A 24,174-nucleotide genomic window follows, 5' to 3' on the forward strand; every position below is an offset into this window, starting at 1 on the left:
CGATAGCCTCGAACATACCGCTGGTTTATTTAATTATTATTAATTCTCCGGTTGGTATTTTTTGCCAAAACTCGGTTCTAAAATGGCGGTTGTGTTCTCTTCTGTGACTCCAACCCAGGTCGAGCACTTTGTTCCACTTTTTGGCGGGCTTCTCCACAGAAGCCCTCCAAAGTGGTGCCACTCTGTCTGGGGTACTTAGGAGGGATGGAGGGGGATTTAGGCACCCTGGACTGAGATGCCTAGGCAACTCAAGTCGCACTCCGTCCTGATTGGCCCAAGTGGTGAGCCGGCCGGCTCACCACTTAGCACGTTTGAGTGACAACTAGGCTGAGTTTTCTGCATAAAAGCAGGGCTTTGGGGACTGGAACTTCAGAAGTCGCCACAGGACCCAAGAATCCGACGAGGGAGAAGCTGAGCCGACCTGCCACAACGACACCACTGGTGGAGCCCTGCTGGACCGTCTCACCACTTTTCCCAATGACAGAGGCGATCTCCCGCCGGAGAGTCTTCTTCCTTTGACTGGTGGGGATAACCAGTTTCACCGTCTTTTCACATTCCCGACGCATCTCGTGGCCGCGTTGCCTGTGCCAAGCACCCCGGCAACCGGAATACCATGACTGCGAAATAAAGGGTAATACCTTTAACCGGAAAACTCTGCGGCTGGTTTCTTCCCTGGCAGTGCAACGACCTTCAGCTTTCCTCCAAGTCGAGATCTTCTCATCCCCTGGACGACACCGAGACTTGCACCCGCTGCAAGGAACAACTGCCACCGCTGGAGGATCCTTTCCACTTAAGGTACCGTGTTCCGTCTGGCTTCCCCTGCCACCGACTGTACGGGGTAGATTTAGCCCCTGGCTTTCGAACCTGGGTTAGCCTGGGACACCCTGGCTAAACTTTTCTGAGCCTCTCTAAACTCTTTTTGAACTCTCTGCTAGACTTTCAAAGCCTAGTGTAACTGTGTGATCTTGGGCGCATTTGTGCTCTGCTCTCTCCAAGAGTGGGCCCAGCCTATGGACTTTGGCTCACAAGTGACTTTTGCTCTTCTGCCTTGCTAAAAGTGTTCCTAAATCTTAGAGTGGTGTATCTTTCCATATTCTGTCTTTTTCCCTCCCTTCCTCATGAACTTATTGGAGTGCCATCTTAAGCGCTCACCTCTGTCTGGAAAGAAGTGGTGTTAACTAACACGTATCTGATAAGGAATAAGGGTTGTATATATTATAATAGTAACTGTGTTTAGAGTGTTTTACAATAAGAGTGCTGGAGTGTTTCAAACAGTGTGTTTTTAAATAAATAATTATATACTTTGATACCAAAGCTCTGGTCAGTGTTTGCTTGTATTATTGTATCTGAGTGCCTTTTGTGTATACTTTGCATACTGCCTAACTCTTCTTGAGGGAAGTCTGACTGCTCAGCCACAGCTACCAGGTAAATCCGGGTGGTACAGACTGCTACCAAGTGGGTTTACTGCTAACACCTGGAGTCCTAAATCTTTTGCAGTGTTCCCAAAGCGAACTGCACAGGTTTCTGCCTAACAGTCATACAGCACTGTCTTCTCCCCCTCTGTTTCTCCCCCCAATTGGAGGATCCCTTTACCCCTTTTATCCTTTAACCTTCTATAATTAAAATATATAAGTAGGAAAGTCCAGGAGGATCCCTTTAATCATTTTATCATTTAACCTTCTATAATTAAAATATATAAGTAGGAAAGTCCATTTAAGCCAAGTCACACATTGCACAACGCCACCTAGTAGTCATCGCTGTAGGTTCACCTCCAGTTCTGAGCCACAACAGCACAGCATTGTGGGTATGCAAATTAGCTGAAACACAAACCCTTTTCTCCAGGAAATTGTAATGGTCTAAGAGGGCAGTGCTACTTTATGCGTAGCTTAATCAACCGAAAACAGACTTGTGCAAGGCTGCCAGGACTACACACCCTTATTATGGATCATCAGTGCAGTATAGTCCCGACAGCCTTGTGGTTGGAGCATTTAGCCATGTTTTCACAACACCAAGAAAGTTATGGTGGGTTTAAAAGGGTTTGAAAAAACCTTTTCACCAGAAATGTGAAAGTAGGAAAGTCCATTTGAGCCAAGACACACATTCCACAACACAACCTAGTACCCATCACTGAAGTACACCTCCAGTTCTGAGCCACAATAGCAAGGCATTGTGGGTATGCAAATTAGCTCAAATGCAAACGATTTTCTCCAGGAAATTGTCTTTGTCTAAGAGGGCAGAGTTGCTTTATAGGTTTGCATTTGAGCTAATGTGCATAAATCATTTTACTACGAACCTCAAACAAGCATTGGCAAAGCCAAAAGTATTTACTTTCACAGTTCATTGTAATTTACGTTTATAGACATGAATTGGTGTTGGACAAATAAAGAATGGGTCCAACGGACAGCAGAGAAGCGGAGGTGTTGCCGGTCATCATGTCACTATTAGGTGAGCGGTTAGCCACTGCTGGCTGCTTAAATACTCCTAACATGTAAAATTGGAATCTGAGGCATAAAGCCTGAAGCTTACAGACCCTGCTACAAAGGCCCACAAAATGCTTTTGTTCTCGTATCATCCTGCACGGCACCATCAAAGTTACAATCAATCATCGAGGTTGTAAACAAGTGCAACAGAATAGGGTAAGCATTAATCTGCTCATTACAAGGCCAAAAAGTAGAACTGTACCACTCCAATATAGAATACAGATACACATAATATTGGAGACTGCGAGTTCACAAATCAGATTTATTGAAGAGAATCAGCCTGTGAATGACAAATGCACAACATTGTATGTTGCTGTTAAAAAAAACTGAAGGTAGAACTGTCTACTGGACGGTAAAAATTGAAAATTCATGAACCAGGAAACCCGGGTTCAAAACCCAGCTCTCCACGTTAGATGATAATCACCATCTCATTGTATTTTTTTCAACTACCAAAACTGGGACACCCAGCAGAAAGGCTCACTGATGCATTGCTCGACTGCAGCGTTACTCCATATATACCTATAACATACTTGCCAACCCTACAGATTTAGGCAGTAGGCTACTGCTTTTTAAGCAGTCCTACCACCTACAGATTTGGGTGACAGATCCTACTGCTTTTTACAGTGCCAGGTACTTTGTGACTCTAAGGCAGGCTGGTAGGTGATTACTTTGATTGGGCTCAGACCAATCCACTGACCTGACAGCTACGTGACTCTGTCCTGCACTCTTGCCGGTAAAACCCTTAGGTGAACCACTAGTGAAGGCAGGTGGCAGAGCGTAACACCATCACACAGAACCTGCCCATCAGACTGTGGGTGTATCAGTCTCCATGTCATTCGGTGTTCATCTTGCACTGCAGGAATACATATGTACTGCCTGGGCTGCTACTACAGAGCAGTGGCAAACGTTGCCTACCAGCTCTGTGTGATTACCTCCTCTGTAATTGAATTTGATGTTAACTTACCATTCAGAATTATTCATTTTTAACATTTGAACATCTTTCCATGTTGTGCTGTTTGATGGGTTGTGTATTTTAGAATGCTGCAATGGTGCCAACAATGTATGTTTTGTATTTTCCTGTGATGTCATTGTTATGCAAATTATTATTTTTGAAACTTGAAAAATCCTACATCTTTTTGGTCACAGAATGTTGGCAAGTATGCTATAATACAAAGCATTTAAATAGTTCACACTGTTCCAATTGTCTCTGCTCACTCATGGCAGCATCATATTGAACCAGGGTTCTCTCACAAAATGTTAAACAAATGAAAGTTTACAATGGTCAATGGCAAAGTAACACATGTGTTCTAACTGTATTTATATTTATAAATGGACACACATGCCACCCTTTGGCATTGGTAACCCATGACAGTGTTTTCCTACAGACACCCCGGATGGTAGCCCACACCAGGGTTGGTCATTCACTCCCACACTTGAGATCTGAGGTATTGAAATAGGACAGTGCATAAGAGTTCTCATCCTTCTTTAACAATCGTACTAATGGTTAGGCGAGAAAAATAGAAATGTATAAAGGGCTACTTTTTTTGTTTCACTTTAAAAGCGTCATTGTAGTTCAGTTACATCATACATGCCAGTATGAATGGCATTGGGAGTGCATGCCAGCAACAGCATGCACGTGTAATGGGCAACTCAGATTCAGGCATTGGTCCTTCGTGCAAAATCTTAAAATTGGCACTGGTTCACCTTCAGCCAGTGGCCTTTGAAATGCAAAGCTATCAATCTGCCCCAGTGCGTCTCTGCCATTAGAAGCCACATTTATGAACAGGCCGGAGAAAACCCTTGAGCCAACGAAGCTTGCAGAGGGGGAAGTTGCCCACCAAGAGAGCTTTGCTTAAAATAGTCTGTACAGTTTTCCCCAATATGTGAACAAACTGCAACGAAATGATTCGCTTTATGCATTGAATCCACCTATATACACATTACAGTGCAGGTTTCATCCTATCCTGGTTTCTGCTAGTCTTGGAATCAGTCCAGTATTACCATGTGAGGTTAGCTTGTAACCCCCCCATTACGGCATACAGTTTCCCAGCAGGTTGCGTGATGACTATCGTATCATTTCCAGCCCATAACGGGTCTTTTCAAGACTTCAGAAATGGCAGTATAGAAATCACATCAAGCACTTTCTTTGCCCATTAAAGGTAGCCATTCCCCACTTTTACTGTGGTCTTCTGTGTACCCCCCATAAATAGGAATTCTGGATGCGATCCGAAGGCATGCGGCCATGTGCCCATTTCCCCTTGAGAAACATTTGAGCAGCATTTTACCTCTGGGGCACCTGAAGCCCTGCTACATTTAATCCTTTTCACACAATAGCAGAATTGTACGTCCACGCGCACATTAAATCTGGATCCACGTTAAAATATCGCACTGGAAAAGCTCGAGTTACTAAATAGCAGAGACGACTTGCTTCCATTTTGTAACTCAAAGCTTTTTTTCGAATGCGCCTTTTTGCCCCCCACTTTACATTTGTTGTATACAGGGGACACCCCTGCAACCCCCGCCCCCCCTTGTTCGGCATTATGGGCTAGTATCTATTTTTTTTAACCGAGCCGAATGCGCAACAAAAGCGTATTTTACTTTTTATTCATGAGCTTTTGGTGCGATACCATTAAAACCTCCAACGAAGCAAACCCCCCTGACAATCCGCCTTATTTGCAAAATGCACACGTGTACACACAGAAGGGGGGGGGGGGTCAGGGGTCGGGGGGGATGTGATTTCAGCAACACAGGACAAAAATTCATATACATTACATCACATTTTAGGCCTTCAGTATCTAAAGCCCTTACAAAACCTCCAATCGGCCTTTAATTCTTCAATAGACTTCTCTTTCACAATTTCAATTCCAACCCGCACCACACTCCCCAGTGAGAACAAAGAAAGAGAAAGAAATGTGTACGGCTGAAAACAAATGTCGCTCCACAAATAGGCAGATGCTATGGGAGTCGCTGACGAGGCAAAGCTGAGGTACTAGTATGTGGCGATACTAGAGACAAAAAACAATGGTAATATGGCAAGAGACAAGATATGGTCTGATTGGAGAAATGATGGGGCTATTGTTTTCATAGAGATGGGCACCAGGCTGGCTACCACCCTGTTTAGCCTGTTCTGGAATGATTTACAGGTATGCCTGGAACTGGATGTACCCACGTTGGGAGTCCAGGGCGTTGTGCCCCTGCCATTTACTGACAACGCTGCGCCACTCACTCACGTGTAAATAGCAATAATAAACTACTGGGGGCCTTTTGTAATTACTATATTGTCAAGATATTGGTTATTAACTCGAGCAAAAGAAATACAAGGAGGGCTGTGGTGTTTCCCCATTACTCCTATTGACCTCTTGCCAGCTGTGTATTGGATTATGCAGGATAAATGTGGAAGCCACTGACTGGGAATGCATTACGGCCAACAACCCTGTTCTACTGGATGCTTCCCACTGAGCAGGGCCTACAGTCTTGTTTTAGCCCACTGCACCTTTCATAGAGGAGCACTATTCATTTCCATATAAATCTGGGCCCGCCCACAAGAATAGTCCAGAACTGAAACAGTGAGCAGTTCCCCTCCAAACAAGAGTACCAACAGCGACCTGGGGGCACTGTCCTTCCTGCGGTCTCTGGACTACTGGATTCAGTTTAAGTGTACCCTTTCCTATTTTTGAAGCTCTGTTATAGACCACACTTTTCGGACCCACATCTTTTTTTGTATGGGTCACTACTTTTTCTACTCCTAATTGGAAGATGTTTTTACTATAGTTTCGGTTCACATGTCACTGGACTGGAGCAGCCAGAGGGAGGTCGTATTGTAATGTATGTCCTGTCCTGCTGGCCATTGATGCATGCTGGTAGAATGTTGGCGAGTGTTACGATTGGCAGCTCAGGAGAATGTTGGGTGAGCGTTGTATCTGAATGTTCTGTGTGTCAGTTGGGGGCCTGAGCTGGTGATGCGAGGATGGCCGGTGGGTGCCCTGCGGGTCTACTTACCTGTATTATAGTCAATAACAACTGGATCTGTATACTTGTAAATATGTACAATAAAGAAGTCTCCTGGAACTACAATTGAGGCTCCACAGCTGGTCTGTGTGTGAATCATCGAACTCTCTACCTTGAACCACAACAGGTATCCAGCAGCTTTCAATCTGGTCAATTGGCCTCCAAACGTTGGGCTGCAGCAACAGAGAGCCAAACTAAAATGTTTCCTTGCACCACGCCAAAAGCCAATATACTCAGAATACACTGGAGACTTTGGCTTTGCCAATGTCACCCACAAATAAAAATAGGGTGTAAATTACTCGGACTTCAAGTTCTCAGCTCAAGACGAGGGAAGTGTGAGAGGGCAGGATACCAAAATGATGTTCCGAGTCCCTTACCCCCCCTGCTGAACAGCCAGGGCTTCTGGAATGGAGAAGCCGGATGCTTGGAAAAAGCAGGTTATGAAAGATTGAAGTGACATTGGTCAGTAAAGTACGAGGACAGCTGTTTTTCCGCACCTGGTAAAACCTCTGGACTGTCATCTTCCGGTTCTCCCTCTTCAGCCTCTTGGTCGGCATCCAAAGCGGCCTGCTCCGTTTCTTCGCTGAGCTAAAGAAAATGGAACACCATCATTTATTTTTAAAATACAATGCTTGCTAATTAGAGATCTTCATGGTATTCAATCATAAAATCACGTGCGGAAAATAAAGAGCCAGGAAACATGACTCACAGCCATACCAAGTGTATGAAGAAAAAAATCTATGCTGTGGCCACAACTCTCCGCTCTGTCTGAATCATGACTTTTCTTCTGCAGATCAACACAGACATCTTTTTGGAGGATTTATGAAGACATAAGATGGTGGCAACAGAACCACTGACTTCACCCACCACCCACACTACACCCGGCTCGCTGGGCAGACAGACACCCAGAACTCATTCCCTCCCACTTGAACCATCTTTATCTTCAACACCGCCACACTTTGCAAAAACGAAGTGCTCCAAAGGAGTAGATCACTGGTTTGAAAGTCTGTTTCTCGAAAGCCAAATACATGTAAAATAAATGTGAATATGTTAAAGGATATTTATTCGGCGCACTATCACCACCGGAGTGGTCTCCTGGCAGATCTGAAAGGAAAGAGGGTAGGATAGGTTAATAAGGTTGAGCGCGAAGAGAGCAAGAGAGCTGTCATCTGCTCTTGGCAGCCTCAGTTCGGTTTAAACCGGTCGCTGAGCTTAGGTGTGCTTTTCAGTTGGTAGCCGTCATGTGCTGTTGTGCGAGAATGTGTCGGTTGTTTTGTTGTTGCCGTGTAGTGAAGTGCATGTGGTATGTTGTGCTTTAGACATATGGTTGCGTTTTGAGTTTGAGAGGTGAATGCAGAGGGGTGAGATATTTTTGTAGGGTTGGTTAGTGGCATCACTAGCTAGATGTGAGGCATGCTAATATTCACAATTCTGTCTAGACGAGACGCCGGCTAATATTCACAATTCTGTCTAGACGAGACGCCGGCTGATATTCACAATTCTGTATAGGTATAACAGTGTGATCTGGGCGTTCTTGTGGCTTGCTATATGGGATGGTAATCGGATCGAGGTGGGAAAGCTGCCGGAGGAAGAGTGACTGGGGAGTTCTTACCCTACAGCTAACTTGGCTTGGGGACAGAGTAAGGATGAAGTCCAAGGCTTCATAGGATTCTACGGTTATTGTTGGGGCGTCTGGCTATCTCGATAGAGGGGTGTCTGAGGTATTACCCAGGTGGCGAGACAGTATCCTAGTGCTCCACTTTCCTGTGTAAGGTGGACGAAAGTGTAGAGGGGCCCAAGTTTGTAGGCGCAGTAGGGGGAGGAACTCACTCGGTGGTTGGCTGGTTTGGAGGGGAGGGAAAGGACCCGACCTGATGCTTCAAGTTTGGTTGAGACCGAGAGCCCCCTACAATTGTCTTCTACGGTTAGAGAGTATTGAGCCTGATGTCCGACTACAGCAGTTAGGGAGAGACACCTATGTACGAATTTCCCAGATAGTGGGAGAAAGCCGGAGTTTCAAAATATAGCAGTCAATGAAAACCACACCTAGATTTGTTGTTTTGAAAGATGTCTAGCGTGCAACTATGGATGAACTAGAGCGGTGTGCGATGTGTAGTAGAGAACTGGTGTTAGCGGCGATATGAATGGTGGGGTAGTTTAATGGTGAACAGTGCTGGCTGTCCCCACTGTTCATACTTTGCCTACCTTGTCAGTTGCTGCAGGCGTTTAGCTTCCCCTACTGAAGATAGTAAATGTACTATAAATGGGAGTGATTTCTGTGGTGATGCTGAAAATCAGGGGGTCAGGGGTTGGTGCTCTCGTGTACACTAGTTGGAGACCCCTGGTGTGGATTCTCCATGGATGCCCTTGAAATCGCTCCCAGGCTTCCCAGTTTCCATCAAGTTATTCGCCCAAGCGTCTCATTAATGGGATCTCTCCTAATTCCCCAGTTTGTGGTCTAAATAGCGTGAACCCAGATGCCAGAGTCACAAAAGGCAGGGCACAGAAGCACGTCACTCTGTGCTTCGGGGGTAACTAACGAAACACCAGCATGGAAATACATGCTAGCATTAAAGTTCTCTGAAGTCTGTGAAGGAAAACAGGATGGACATGTTTGTGTGCTCCTCTGCCTCCAGAGGGGTCCGTCTAAAGGACCGTGGTGGAGTGTAAAGGTAAAGTGTAAATGGCTGACCCCTTGCTTTTGAACTCCGAGGTTTGCAAACTTCACCCATCCGGCATAATCCGGGTCCTACCAAAATCTGAACTGTGGCATAATCGCAGCACTGGTATAACCAGAGCCCTGCCATATTCCGAGCCCTTTTGTAATTACACCTACGCCATTTTGAGAGCTTTTGCATACGACACGTCCAGGCAGAACCAAAGCAAATGGGGACAGAGCTCTTGCATTTCATGAAATTAGCCCAAATGCTAGCTACCCACACTCTATACAGCTCTCGAGCTAGGTCTGCGCTTCAAACAATAAAACAAAAAAGATGGTCAGCTGTTACTATGTTTGTAATTATAACAGTGAGGCCAACATTCTTCGAAATTCCCATGTTTTCCATCTGACAAAAGGAAATTATTATATCAGACTAGCTCAGTGTGTTAAGGGCCTGCTACAGAAATATAGGTTCGAATCCGGGCAGGAAAACAGAACTATTTGTTTTTTTATTGATCAGTGTTAATATTGCCTAACTCAGGCTACTCATTTGACACATGTGGAAGATGAAAAGCTGTAATGTCCAGGTTCTAGTATGTGACCTGCTGGACACATGTCTCTGCCGGAAGTAAGCAATCCAATAGGCAGGACGTTCCCTTACCCAAACAAGTCCACAGTAAAATATGACCATTCATATAGTGCATACTACAAACGGGCCGGTGTTTTCACCTTTTCCAATACAAGTTTTTAATGATACCGAACTGAATTGTACCTTTTCTACTAACCTGCGAAAGTTGACAGGCCGAGTAAGCCTCGCTATTGCAGCCTGGAAATATGTTCTGATGAAAAGAAACTTCTAAAATTGGCTTTAATTCCAGCGACAGCAAAAATGAATGTTGTTATCAATTAAACAGGAAGGGCACGTGGGTTAATGTATCCGATTCTATCCCAGCCCTAATGGCCTTTCAGGGGTGTTGGCTTCTGGTGATATCTCTAATGACCATTACTGTCGTCTGTGGTACGCCATCACGGTCCAGCATCCCACACTTGCACGTGACCTTGCCACTTCCCTACTAGCCTTTTACATGCAGCTGCCCCGTAAGAAGGCAGTCTCCATGTTCACAAATATCCCATTTCAAAGTAGTAGGGGGCACAATACACCATAGACAAGGACTCGGCGCTTAGATACTACTATGGTTGTGGCTAGGCGCTCTACAGAGGCACAAAAAGAAAACAGCTTCCGCATACAAGACCGCTAGCTAGGCTCGAGTTCCTTTTTAAACCCCTTAAGTGCCAATGAATGGTTCAGTATAAACAATTCTGATAAAATTAGAGGGTGAACACATATTCCCCCTATCAAACCATCCACCAAGACCATCATATCAAACATCCATCCACATTCTAACTTCAATCATCCAACAAACACAGCAAATACATCAAACATAAAAGGCATCAATCCTATTAAAAAAGCACAACAGGTAATCATTCCCCATCAACAGCATCATGATATATGCTGTGCACCATTATTGTACTGTGCGTGGCAATATGTGTGTTATAAAGCTACATACATAGTAAGGTACAACATAGCAACTAGTAACCAATGATTACTGGCATGTGAACCATTTATTCATGCCAGTAGATGATGCTAACTCGAGTTTCGGGCTGTGTTTGTTTCCGAAGAGCCCAGCCTTCTTCAGGGCAAGAGAGAGTGTTCTCTAATCTTAAAACGTAGAGACCACAATGATAACCAAAAATAAACACAAATCAATGTTGTTAGGCAAGATTTGGAGCAGTACCCTTTGGGTGCACTACAACAACCATGACCTCCAGGCAATAGGAACCCAACCTTTGGTATAAGTCTGTACTGCACAGGTTGGTAGCGTGATGAGCAGCCAGGCTCATCTCAAGAGGGGTCAATGTGTGCAGTAGGGGAGTTACACAGAGATTCACAATGTTTAATTTATTTAAGTTAGTTTAAGTAAGCCTTCTTCAGAGGTGGCAATATAATAGTAACGCACAAATACACTCCAAAATACACACCCTTAGTTTCGCTAAATCAGTAAATACCCATTTGGGATGGTATACAAGCACTACCTACACCCCAGGTGACTTAAATAGCTAGGACACTGGACATTAATATATCACTGTTGCCTTTCGAGCAATACTCGAGAAAAAGGTTATTAGAACACAGCAAGACATCACACAAATATTCTGAAGCAGGTAAGTACTTTTGCCAACCCCCAATGCAAAGTAAGTTAACCCCTTCCTGGAAGGAAGACCAAACACCAGGTCAAAGGGAAGAAGAGTAATTCAGGGAGCCGAGCCAGGCCAAAGTCAATTGGACAAAAGTCTAGGTGAGCTGAGGCACTTCTTACAGATAGTTAAAAGTCTTGAACAATGTTTTAGAAATCTTTGTAGAAAAGAAGAAAATCAAGTTAGGGTCACAAGCTGATTAGGCTTACGAGTTAAATAATCTGTCAGCAACTCTACAGAAGCAACCAAGACAAGTCTCAACTGAGATCAAGTAAGGCTACCACAACAATGGGAAAGTTCTCTTAGACTGTACAGTACCTTTGGTTAGAAGAAATGGTTCCAGCTGGCTTCTGTTCCTGTGTGGCTCTGCTGATCCTGTTGGTCCTGTGCCTCAGTCGTGGGGACAAGAGGGAGGACTTCTGGGGACTCCTCAACACAGCAGGACGGTCATCGACAGAAAAGGACCAACATCTATTCAGTGGCACTTCGCGGTTTCAGCTCCTCGCATCTCAGCAAATAGCACCACTGCAGACTCTTGGCTGTCGAGATGTGCTTTCCTTGCATCTGGGGTCCAGCACTCTGTTGAGGTAGCTCGGTCAGTACTGCTTCCTGGGAGTCCGGAGGATCTTCCTGCAGCTCCTGGATAACTTAAAAGCAACGCACACAATCTGGTGTTCCTCTCGCTGGCTCTTCGGTTCCAGCAGCAGCAGTGGAAATACAACGAGCTTTGAGAGGATGTCCAGACAGGCTTACTTTGGAGTCGATTGGCCCCACCAACTCAAGGGGATAAGTCGTCCTTACAGGGCTTCTCTAGTCGAGGCGAATTTAGAGCTTCAGCACAGCAGCAGGGCTTCAACAGGCAAACCAACGGTCCAGGAGTTGCAGCAGGCGTCTCTTCCAAGTTCGTCTTCGGATTCCTTCGTCCAGTGGTCGACTCTGCCTTCCAAGCCAAAAAGCCTTGCCTTTTATGCAGGTTTCTCCCATTCATTCCAGCTTAGCTGTAGGTCAAACAGCAGGGTGGCTGTCCTTGCCAGACAGCCAGCCGGCCAATCGCCTTTGGGTGCATTCCTGTAACCAAGGGGATTAAGCACAGAAAGTTTTACCTACCTCACTTCCTGCCTCCGCCAGACATACTGGAGCCAGAGGCAGGCTTCACTTGTGAATCCCACCAAAGACAAAATGAACAAAGGGGCTAAATCTGGTTTGGCGCACAGAGTAAATCTCAAGGACCTTTCTACAAAGAAAATGGTGAAAAAAGAATACCGAGCCATTTTGACAAAAATGGTACCCTTGGGTGCTTTACCGTAGCTACGAACGCAGCCTGCAGTAAAAGCACACCACAGTAGTTAAAAGTAAACCACTGCCACCAGCCATTTATCGAGGAAAGGGTAACAAAAAATGTTACATGAGAAACTAGACAAGGGGGAATACTAACTAACCCCTCCGGCACCCTATTGTAAGATAGTGTGTGTTGGGTCTAGAAAGTTACAAAGGTAAGTAAAGTCAATTTCACTTTACTGCTCTTGGAAACAGTTATCCAAGAGAAAGGTACTTAGACCTTTGGAAATTTGAAAGACTTCCCTGTGCCACTGAACTGAAGGTGCTGTGTGTCACAAAGTTAAAAGAACATGCCTATGATATTGTCAGACTCCACAACCAAAAGAAACAGTTTTCATCTCATAGAAAAAAATACATGAGAGAGTGGGAAAAAGGGTCTCGCACTCTACAGGTAAAAAATGAAAGTCCTCAAAATCCAGCAAAGGTGCTGGGGGTCTCTAACGTAGAGAGGAATTAGCACATATCTGAGAGTTCTCCCTAACAAATGTCATTATTTTCAATAGGGTCCTGACCCAATGCTACACATTTTCAGACAGGCCGGTAATGGAGAAGGAGCGGCACCCGACCGGTACACCCTCGAAGCCCAACCCACCAAGTAACACCACTAAATTACCCGGAATCTGAATCTACTAACCATAGTGCCAAAAACAAAAAGAAGAAAGGAGAAGACAACTCCACAATAACAACAGAAGAAAGGCCCATAGGTGTCCAATAATTCTTCACTGCAACGTGTGACTAGAAGACTAAACATACACAAGATACACTGGTCCGCCACTTGTGAACCCTTCACCACATGCTAGATCTCATGAGCTTTTTACCTCACTATGCAATCGAATTTGTACTCTATCTTTTATTGATTGCAAGGGTTCATAGAGATCACTTGCTACCATCCACCATTCTTTGAATCTAAGGAGCATACATATAGATTTGTATGAACCATACAATGGCAAGTGAGCATACTAAAAAGTGCCAATGCAGGTATGTTATAGTTGCCTACTAGGAAGACCAGCCCCCAGTACAGCGGGCACACCCTGCATTCACCTCATTGTAAAGTCCAATCACTACTACAGCATTTCCTGCACCCCACATCACTGGGAGATCTACAAAACAGTGGGCAAGTTATATTCATGCTCCGTGAGTGCGAGTTTGCAAGCCTGTATCCATCTATCACGTAAGATACAGTGAGATGCGTCTTCTCACCCTCACGCTGCTGACGCCAACACAATGCCTTACGCCTCCCGCTGTTGGCCACAATGTTGGGTGTGGGGGGGGGGTTATCGCGCATCGAAAACTATGACATGCACATCCAAGCTTGTGTATTTCCAAAGGCTCGATGCAAACTTGTTGGCCATTTTTAAATCAATACATGGCCTGCAAACGCACCGCCATCTTGTCCTAGTCAATGCGCGTATAAGAATGAACAGATCAGGAAGATGAAACATAAAACTTAAATTTGGTACTCCGCACTGTACCTCTTCATGCAAAAGACAGCAAGGTACTGCCAGAGGTAATGCCAGAAAAATCTATGACCTATAGTCTCAGTCATAATGGTTATGTTGACTAGCTGTTGTGGGCAAAGATCAATCACTATTTTGCACATGCCGCCTCTGGTCTTAATGGGGTAACCCCTTGACAATGTACATTAATATTAAAATTCAAGCAAGAAAAACAAAATAACTTTAGGCAAGTAAAGTTAAACTATGTATTATATCATTTAAACGGCGAGGCTCTAGTCTGTAGATCCAGACTTGCTCTAGCCTGTATAGGCGAGCTAAAGTGAAGAAACCCAAAAGATCAGAGATGAACATGGTGGATAAACCATTTTGTGTCATTGGGGCCATATTTAGAGGAGCAGTCATGTTACCGGTCGTAATTTTGCATACAGTAGTTGCCATGGATACACAAAGATGTAAATCACCTTTTTGTGTTGCATGTGCATCAAGGATGGACACGGACACAATAATAAACTTGGTGGGGTTATTAAGGGGGCCAGCAGCAGCGGTCACAGGGATGATGTCTCCACAACAGTCACCAACCGCCTCTGTCTCACACACGAGTTCTGGAGCTGCCACGCAGGGGGCTCTAGAACCCACATACATAACATCTAGCCCCCATAGGACAATGAACGAAAGGGAGGGAAAGGGTGAGGCAGGCAGGAATGAACTTTGAGGAAAGAGGGAAACATTAGAACATAACTAATGATAATCCATTTAAAAAAGTAAATATAGTCTGTACATTTTTTTTGTTGTAAATATAGTCTTTGTTCCAACAGGGATCTCTTCTTCTCACTCCAGTAGATCTTTCTCCTCCATTCCCATTGGATGTTGCTACCATGAGTCTTGGAACAAAAATGTCATCACTTCCATCTTTTTCCTTCCCTGGGTAGTAAGGGCAGTCGATGTATCCCCTTGTACAGATCTCTCTTTCTCTTGAAGTAGGGACAATGTCATCACATTTGTGCCATCCATGAGTTGAACACTTTTCCATCCCACATCCTTAATTTTCTGTTTTTGATGGTATTTTGATAAACCCTTTAATACTCTTTGTGGGTTTTTTACTTGCACCAAATCTCCTACTTTATACGATGCATTGCGGACACCTTTTACTTTGTCGTAGTGCTCCTTGTACTAGTGTCGTTTCTCTTACACTTTCTTCAGTATGTTTTTGGCATGTTTCTTCTCTTTCAAAAATGGATTTAGTCTATTGCACAATTCTCTACCACTCATCATTACGAATGGTCCAACGCCTGTAGAAGGAATGCAGCGTCATCCTATATGCATTGAGTGTTTCCTTCAATGGATCTTTCCATGGTAAAGCATTCACTGCTGCTAGCTATATTGTGTTTTTTATTACTCCATTCATTAGTTCCACCAGACCATTCTCCATGGGGTGGTAACGTGATATGCATCTGTGATTTAAGCATTTTTCTTTTATTTATTTTTTTTATGAACTCTTGCATTTGATCAGACACAAACTGGACACCATTGTCAGTCAATATTTCCTCTGGATCTCCCTCTGTTGAATGCTTGCTCTAAAGATTTGATAACTTTTCCAGTGTTTATGTACTCTTCTGTTTCACCCCATTCTACCCATTTTGAAGTGTAATCCATTACGCAAATAATTAAATCTTGTAATCTCCTAGTGTTACACATGGGCCGGTGATCTCAATTGCCAGTTTGCACCACACTTCATCAGGTATTTTTATTGGAATTAAAAGGTGTCTTATGCAGTCTTTTGTTGCTATTTTGCACAAGGTTGGCATGTTTTCACGAGTTCCTCAACTTAATTTCTGTTCGGCCAACAATATCTTTCTCTTAAGCGTCTTTTGGTCAGGTACATACACAAGTGTCTGTGTGCTAATTGAAGGATTTTTTCACTGAGACATTGGGGAATCAGATGCTCACCTCCGAGTATGCACCCTTGTCCACACATATTTCACTGTTAACTTGAGAATATCCTTGACATTTTTGTTCTTTTGCTTTCCATCCTTCTTGAACCATGCGTTCTAACCATATCATCTCTTCAGTTCCTATTTTCGACTCTTCCCATTCATCTTTGGAAATGGCTGGTTGAATATTTGTTATGACGCATTCTTCTCTACTCCTTTCTCACTCTCTGAATCATGTCATGGTAAACTTGACAAACAGTCCGCCACAACATTTTTGTGTCCTGCCACGTACACCACTTTGATGTTATATTTCATTATGTCTACTAGCCATCTGTTGATTCTTGGCGAAACCGAGAGTGATTTAGACGAGGATATGATATGAACCAATGGTTTGTGATCTGTTTTGATAGTCACTGGTAGACTGCACAGCAATGTCTTAAAGTGTTGAAGTGCCCAATGAATTCCTAGGGCCTCTCTCAATCGTGGAGTTACTTTCTGCTTTATTTAGAACACATTAAGAAAATGCTATGGTTACATTATTTCCTTCTTGTATTTTTTTGAGTACACAACCTAGACCAATGCCACTGGCCTCCATTGTTAATATGTTGGTTGCTGATGGGAAAAACATCTGCAGTGTGGGTGCTCCTTCCACCCTCTTATTTCAGTGAATTCCTTGTGGCATTGTACAGACCATTCAAATAATATTTTTCTTCATGTTTTCTGTCTTGTCCAAAAAGTTGGGAACAAACTTTGAATAGTATTCAGCCATCCCCAAAAATGAGCTTAGTTGTAATTTTAATTTATAATGTGCTTAAAACCCAGAGGTTTCCAAGCACGGACCCAGGGACCAAACCTGTGTTGCTCCGCGTTGTCTTGCTTCCAAGGCGAGCACGTTGCCCCAGAGCTATCCTCCCGAGACGTAGTTGATCCTTATTCATTGGTGGCAGTATCTTTGATATAGTCTGAACTAATTTCGCTTTGGGCTGTATTCCATCTCTCGTTATGACATGTCCCAGGTATGTCACTTCTGTTACTTTAATTTTACACTTTTCTAGTTTGAGTGAGAGTCCTCTCTCTCCAATCGTTTGCAGTACTCCCAGGAGTTTTGCATCGTGTTCTTCTTCAGTCATTGTTGTGATCAATATATAGTCTTGAAAGGAATATACTCCTTCTAGACCCCCAAACAGCTGCTGCATCAGCCTTTGGAAAACGGCAGCCGCCAAAGCCAACCCAAGTGGCATTCTTCTAAATCTAAGTACTCCCAAATGGTGTTGCAAATTAGGTAAGATATTTTGATCCTTCCTCAAGTACAATCTGATGGTACGCCGATAAGTCGAGGGATGTAAATATTTCTGCTGGCCTCATCATCAGTAATAGCTCGTTAATGTTAGGAAGGGGGTGCCTAACAATCCATATGCTGGAGTTGAAGTCTCTCAAGTCTACGCACATTCTGATGCTGTCATCTGCTTTTCTGACAATCACTATTGGAGCCAGCCACTCAGAGGATTTGATGGGCTCAATTATTTGCTCATTGCACAATCTTCACTATTCACCCAAGAACAGGTCATTGGGCTGTGTTCGTGCTGGTAGAGAGATTCCCAGACCCCCCCTTTGTTTGCATACATTAACTTTGGGTTTCACCCTAAGTTAACAGGGCAATCCAGACGTGGACCCCTTGCTCACTGTTCTTAGAGAGGCAACAGTTTCACCTCACTGATGATGCCCAACAAGGCTGAAACACGTGTATGGGGTTTCTGATGGTACTCTTGTTCAGAGGAGAATTGCCTAGCATTTCGGCGCTGGACTGCCCCTGGGCAGGACAAAGGCTGATATGCGGGGAAATTTCTTCTCTGTGAAAAGGACAGTGAGCTAAAGACTTGGTAGAGTCTCTCCCAGGGGTTATTCACCCAAGAACAGGTCATTGGGCTGTGTTCGTGCTGGTAGAGAGATTCCCAGACCCCCCCTTTGTTTGCACAATCTTTTAAGTTGTTTGTGTAGGGCATCTTTTGTTCCTACTGCAATGTTGCATACTTTGTACACGATCGGCTTGGCATCCCTTTTCAAGATTATTCGATGCTGAAACCTTTTAGCTCTCCAATGGTGTTGGTGAATAATTCTGGAAACATTTCTAACAGTTTCTCATGTGAGTCGTTCATGTGTTCATTGACACTCAAAATTGGTTGAGCTTCACATGTATTTTCATTTGCAAAGTCAATTGTTCATCCCATCCTACAATAGAGGATCCGTTCTTAGCTACATATAACTCACAATATGTGCATCTATCTGTAAATCTGAGATGAACCCACTTGTAACCGATGATGCAGATAGGACTTTTGTCATAACCAACGGCTCTGATATTCACTTCTCTTAATTCTTTCAACTCTCCTGCTAGTGTTCCAGTATACACGTCACAATCTATCATGGTGTAAGGGGAACCGGTGTCAATCACCATTTGTAACGCATGGCCCTTTTTTAGTGTTATTGTTGATTACTAAGACGATTCTCTCTGTCCTCCTATTTCTTTCTTTATAGAGCGGCTCAGAACCACACCCCCCTCTCAGAACACAAATCATCTACACATCACTCCGGGAAGAGTAGCTAAATTCGACCAGTCTAGCCAACCTATATGCCCCAAATGCAGTCTCCCTGAAGCCAACTCCTTTCATAGGTATTGGGAATGCCCCTCCCCCCGACGAGACACCTTTCTGGGACGAGGTGGCCTCCACACTAAGCACTATCTTGGACAAATACCGGCCACCCCCCTCAAGTATCTACTAGGGGATATAGGTAAGCTCAACATTAAAGAAAGGACGTTTTTCGCAGTGGCCAAACGCAACATTCTCAAGTGCTGGAAGTCAAGAGCAGCCCCAAAGATACATGTATAGCTTCGGAACTTAGACGTCCAGGAATGTGAAAAAACATACTCAAGAAGCATAGCTCCGACATGTCGCCCTAAGGACATTTGGACTCCCCCCCCCCCCACCCTCCCTAGACACTTCTTAGAAACACCTGTCATGGAAGACAACAGCCCGGCGCCGAAGGATACTCCATAACAGTCCGGGGTAGAGGTGTAATAAATGAGACGTAGACTATGCTCCTTTGCACAAGTTAGCAACCCAGACCACCTCGGGGCGGGGGGGCCGGAGGGGAGCAGTTGCCCCTACTAGGAATCTAGATGCTACTCGCAAGTAGATCAAATGATGCCAATTACCATTAGTACTTGATTAGTAGATCCCTTTGCAGGACTGAAATAAAGATTTGCTGAGCAGGATTCAAGAGCCGCTCCTGTGGTATCAAGTATCACCCGGCAAGCAGGGCCTTCCTCTGGGGAACGAAGAGCTAGTAGCAGATGTTACTCTAATGCTGTGCCTCTTACGTAGGACCCATTATGCTTTAAATGTCTTCTAGATGTATTCAAATGCTCCCTTAAATACATCTGCAAAACCACACACAGTTAATGTTACCTAGGTATGAGGGTTGTATGGCACCAGTTGTCCTGGAAAGTCAAACGTAGTTCTTGGCAGCAGCTGGTATCGAGATAGCCAAGCTCCTTTGAAGCCGGGAACAAGCAGGAGCTAAATATTTCTAGATGAAATATAGGATGTGTGTGATGCATTGACAGTGTTCTAGAGTGGACAGCTGGAGTCAGCATAGAGACGATGGATGATCAAGTGGGTATCCCGTTATGTGTACCAGGTTAACCACCTTATCTACCTGCAACCACTAAAGAAGAACAATACAAGTACTCCTTCTATACCTACCTACCTGCAATCCCAAGGTTACTCCTTGCCTAATACTGGATACTCCATTGAAATCACCCTGCGATTTCGATCTCTGCCGCTGTATGATTTTCTGACCTTGCGAGAATACCAGATGCGGGCAGGACACAACATGCAGAGGTTAGGTTTGAGGAATAAATTATCAGAACCCAACTAGGATTTCTAGTGATGCACTTTTGACGATTAGAAAGATATACCCCGATCCGGACCAAATCAAACATTTCTAAAAGGCTCAGGGGTATTTGAAGAGCTGCTTGAGAATAAATTGATTCATTCATTCTAGAAAGAGTAAGACATGGATGACAAAATGCATTTTTAAAGTGAAGCTGCCCAACAGAGTCAAGGCTTTTTCTAACCGGTCCCTTCCTCGGTATAGCTTGGTCCTTCTGCTTCACTGCCCCACCAGCAATATGAGCATGCCCCACTCCCAGTTATTGTTTGAGGAGGGGACAGGAATGTATTGCATTAAAATGCCCACCATAACATGCCCCACTCCATATGGGCAGAAGGTAGTACTGTGCTTGTGCTGAGTGGTGGGCTCGATGGAGGTTGTGGATTTACCTGCAAGAGATAGATAGGGATACATGTGTGTTGTATTGTTGCAATGTGCCTGTTGAAGTGTAGCCAGAACAAGTGTAGCGACTTTGTGGTGTTGAGGTGGATTAGAGAGAGGGATCTGCCTGTCGAGGGGCAGGAGGGCTGGGAGAATATATTTGTATTGGTGAATGAGTGGATACAATGGGAAGATGTACATATCGGGCTGTTGATGTGGGATGCGCATGTGAAGGGATGAGTAGGATGGAGCTATGCCTTTGCGATATGTGTGGTGGGTGGAGCACAGCCATGTGCCTGGGGTGTTTGGCTGATATAGTATGGCGATGTGCAGGTGGGGTTGTTCAGAGATATGTTCCTGAAATGCAAAGTTTGGGTCCTAAAAAACCAACAATAATACCTTTCTTGCACAGTTTAATAAACGGTTATGCTTACTGGGAAGGGGAACCTGTCAGGGCTGTCTTCTTTCCAATACTCTTTTCCCTATGTTTAGAGCCCTATGCTTGCATTCCCATTGGAAGCTCATGCCCACAGAGGCCTGCTATTTAATAACCAGAGTTTATTTTTGATCATAAACTTTAACATTTGGCATTGTATAAAACACAAAAACATACTGTAGTTGAATAACACTACATAATTCAAAATACTAACTAAGGAAAAGGAACCATTACAAAATAGAAGTTATGTAGACTAAAAAGAAATAAGAAATGGAAAAAAAAAATAGAAAAAGACAGTCATCCTCCATGATTCACAAAAGCATCACAAGTGGTTGAGGAGGTAGGAACGAAATCCCAGCCGTATTTCCTTAGGGTGCCCACTAATCGGAACCAGGCAAATAAAGGTTTCTTCCCTATCATTAGTTCCAGTACAATCAGTACAGGGAGCAATGTGGGAATCCCTGTGGGCGGAAGAAGAGGAAGCCTAGAAAGAGCCATGGGAGGTCCGCCCCCACAAGCAGAGAAAACATCACAGTAAGCTGGACCGAGAGAGGGGGAGCATCTACTTAAACGGGAGCTGTGGCGGCAGACAGCTGAGGGTAAAGGGGAGAGAGGCACCATTAAAACTCCCGAACAGGACCAGGGAATCAACCAGGGAGATTCCTCAAGGAGACATTATCTTGGATTACAAAGCGGGCGGGGAGAGAGGTCCTGATCCAGTGGACCAGTGCGAGATGAGAACCTGCAAGGAAAGAGCCGGGGGAGAGCATAGGAGACAGAAAGGCCCTCTTTAGGGCGAAGAGAGCAGCCCGGGAGTCCTGAGGGTCCAGAGGGGACTCTACACATCAGGAGGGGCGTGAACTGGGGTGCGAGCAGGGAGAAAGGCCTATGTCCAACACTTGGGAGCACTAGCCCCCAGTGAGGGACAACCAGAAGGAGAGAGGCCCACACCAGGCACCGGAGCCTTCAGGAGAACACTAGCCCCAAGACTAGAGCCAAAAACTACCAGTAAAGGGGGACAAAGACTGACACTAATCCAGGTGGCAAGGGAAGAGAGAACGTTCCCCCAGTCGGGGCAAGAAGTTCACGGACAGTGAAAAGCTGCTTGGACATTTAGGAATGTTGCCTTAACTGGCAAGCTAACACACAGCTCACTAGAGGATTCCAATTTGGAAAGCAATACCCCTCGTCCACAAGGAAAACTAGAAGAAGCCTCCCAAGAGTAACCTTCAGAGAATGGGGAGCAAAGAGGGTAGCTCCCCACAGGGAACCCAAGTGGTGAGAATAGACAGAATTCATAGAATCGGCCCTCGTAGAGAGGAACCAGGGGTCCAGCCTAGGGATGCAAGATTACAAAACCAAGGAGCAGATTCTGCAACTATCAAGGAAGGCCAAACAAATAAAATACAATGGGTCTGAACTGTTGCTATTCCAAGACCTGTCCCAGACAACCTCGGCCAAAAGGAGAAAAATGGCTGAGGTTGTTCGGACACTTTGTGATAAGGATATCCAATACAGGTGGACGTTGGTTTGGTTTGCTCCAATGGCAGGGTAAGCAATACCAGATCACTTCCTATGAAGAAGGAGCAAGGATTCAGGGAATCGATGAGGATGACCAAGAGACAAGGGCCCCTCAATCAAAGGTTCAAACCACGCACAAGAATTGGGAATGGTTAAAGGTGGTGAAACCAAAGCGAAACGAGAAGGGGGTGGTACCAGCCCCAACTGAACAGACCGGCCACCTGAGGGTATTGAGGGAAGAGACTACCTACAGAAAAGGACAGATCTTCGTGAAAAGGTCACCAAGGTACAAAGGGCTAAACAAAAAGCAAACGTGGGGAAGGCCAACAAAAGGATTGACTCGGGAGGTCCCGAGGGGGCTGGGGGGGAGGCGTTGATGGAGGAACCCACTGATGCGCCGGCTGAGAGGTGTAGGGGGCTCAATTCCCAAGGGGGAGATTCGGGGGGGGGGGCTAGAGGCCAGTTGAGCCCTTCGGGAGGAGAGTGTGAGTGTGAAAGTGAAAGTGAGAGAGAGATATGTTGGATGGGGAGTCCAACCAAGAATGGGGTAGGGGTTACAGAAAAGCTAGACACTTTTGAAAATGGATAGTTTCAATAGGCTAGGCATCATATCCCTGAATATAAAGGGACTAAACTCCCCATTGAAGAGGAAAAAAATTGGAAAGGTACACACAGAGGGAGGGACCAGATACAATAAACCTACTAGAATCCCACATACAGACCTTGGGATAGGGAACACTCAAGATTGCAAGGCTTTCCCCAAATCTACCAGCCCACAGAAAAGAACAAGAAGGCAGGAGTGCTGATGTCCATAAGGAACAATTTTGACCTTCTAGTTGACCTTCTAGTGACTGAGACTGACAGGGATAAACAGGGGAGATGCCTAGATTTGAACTTAAAGGGGAGAGGGGAGGGCTACACAATAGCCACCATCTATGCCCCAAATACCGGTCAAGTGAAGGGTCCCATAATTTTAATAGGGGATTTTATCATGGCATGGGATCCATAAAAGGACAGATCCACCAAAACCAAAAGGTGCCATGGGGAAACTGTCAAAAGAACTAAAAAAGAAAGTGGAGAGGCTAGCCCTAGTGCACATAATGGGACAAGGAAGGGTTCACATTCTTCTCTCACGTCCATCGATCATCATCACATACATGTGTGGGCATCCCACTAACTCCTGGGACGGGTAAGGGCTATAGAGGTGAGGGCAATAATCTTGTCAGACCACGCACCCTTGTCACTGAAAATAGGAAGAAGGCCAGGCCCCCCCACGACTCTGGAAATGGAGGTACCTGGAGTACCTGTTTAGGGGCGAGGAATGAGTTGAGAGAGGCGATTGTGTGCTTCTTTGAGGACAACATCAGCGCAAACAAGCTGGGACGCTTTCACAGCGACAATCAGGGGGAAAATCATTGCAATTAAGGCCCGCAAAGATAGGGAACTAAGGCTGCTAGAAAGCGACTTAGAGGGAAAACTAAAGAAGATAATGGCCAGGATGGGAGTGCGAGCGAGCAGGGAAATAAGAAAGGAGTATAGAGCTATAAAAGGCCAACTGGAAATCATACAGGCAAAGGCAGCAGACAAATCATTGCTGTTTCTAAAAACAAAAGTATTACATCAAGGCCAGCAAATCTGAAACTTTTGGCCAGGATGCTGAGAAGGGAAGAGAAGGCAAAACAATTATAAAAGTAAAAGGTGGAATGGAGGGGGGGGGGGGGGGGGGACCAGCACAGACACCAAAGACATTGCCTGGGAA

The 24,174-nt window shown here is 44.8% G+C and overlaps 1 protein-coding gene across 1 annotated transcript in view; it reads right to left on the reverse strand.

Moving 5' to 3' along the window:
- The window catches only part of PACC1 (proton activated chloride channel 1), a 304,382-nt gene that overhangs the window by 224,593 nt on the left and 55,615 nt on the right, over positions 1-24,174 (reverse strand). The window contains exon 2 of the mRNA XM_069608530.1: positions 6,986-7,076. Within this exon, the coding sequence (XP_069464631.1) occupies positions 6,986-7,076 (91 nt within the window). The remainder of the gene's footprint in view (positions 1-6,985; positions 7,077-24,174) is intronic.

Source organism: Ambystoma mexicanum, chromosome 4q, assembly GCF_040938575.1.
Source record: "Ambystoma mexicanum isolate Mex_15411 chromosome 4q, UKY_AmexF1_1, whole genome shotgun sequence".
NCBI lineage: Eukaryota > Metazoa > Chordata > Amphibia > Caudata > Ambystomatidae > Ambystoma > Ambystoma mexicanum.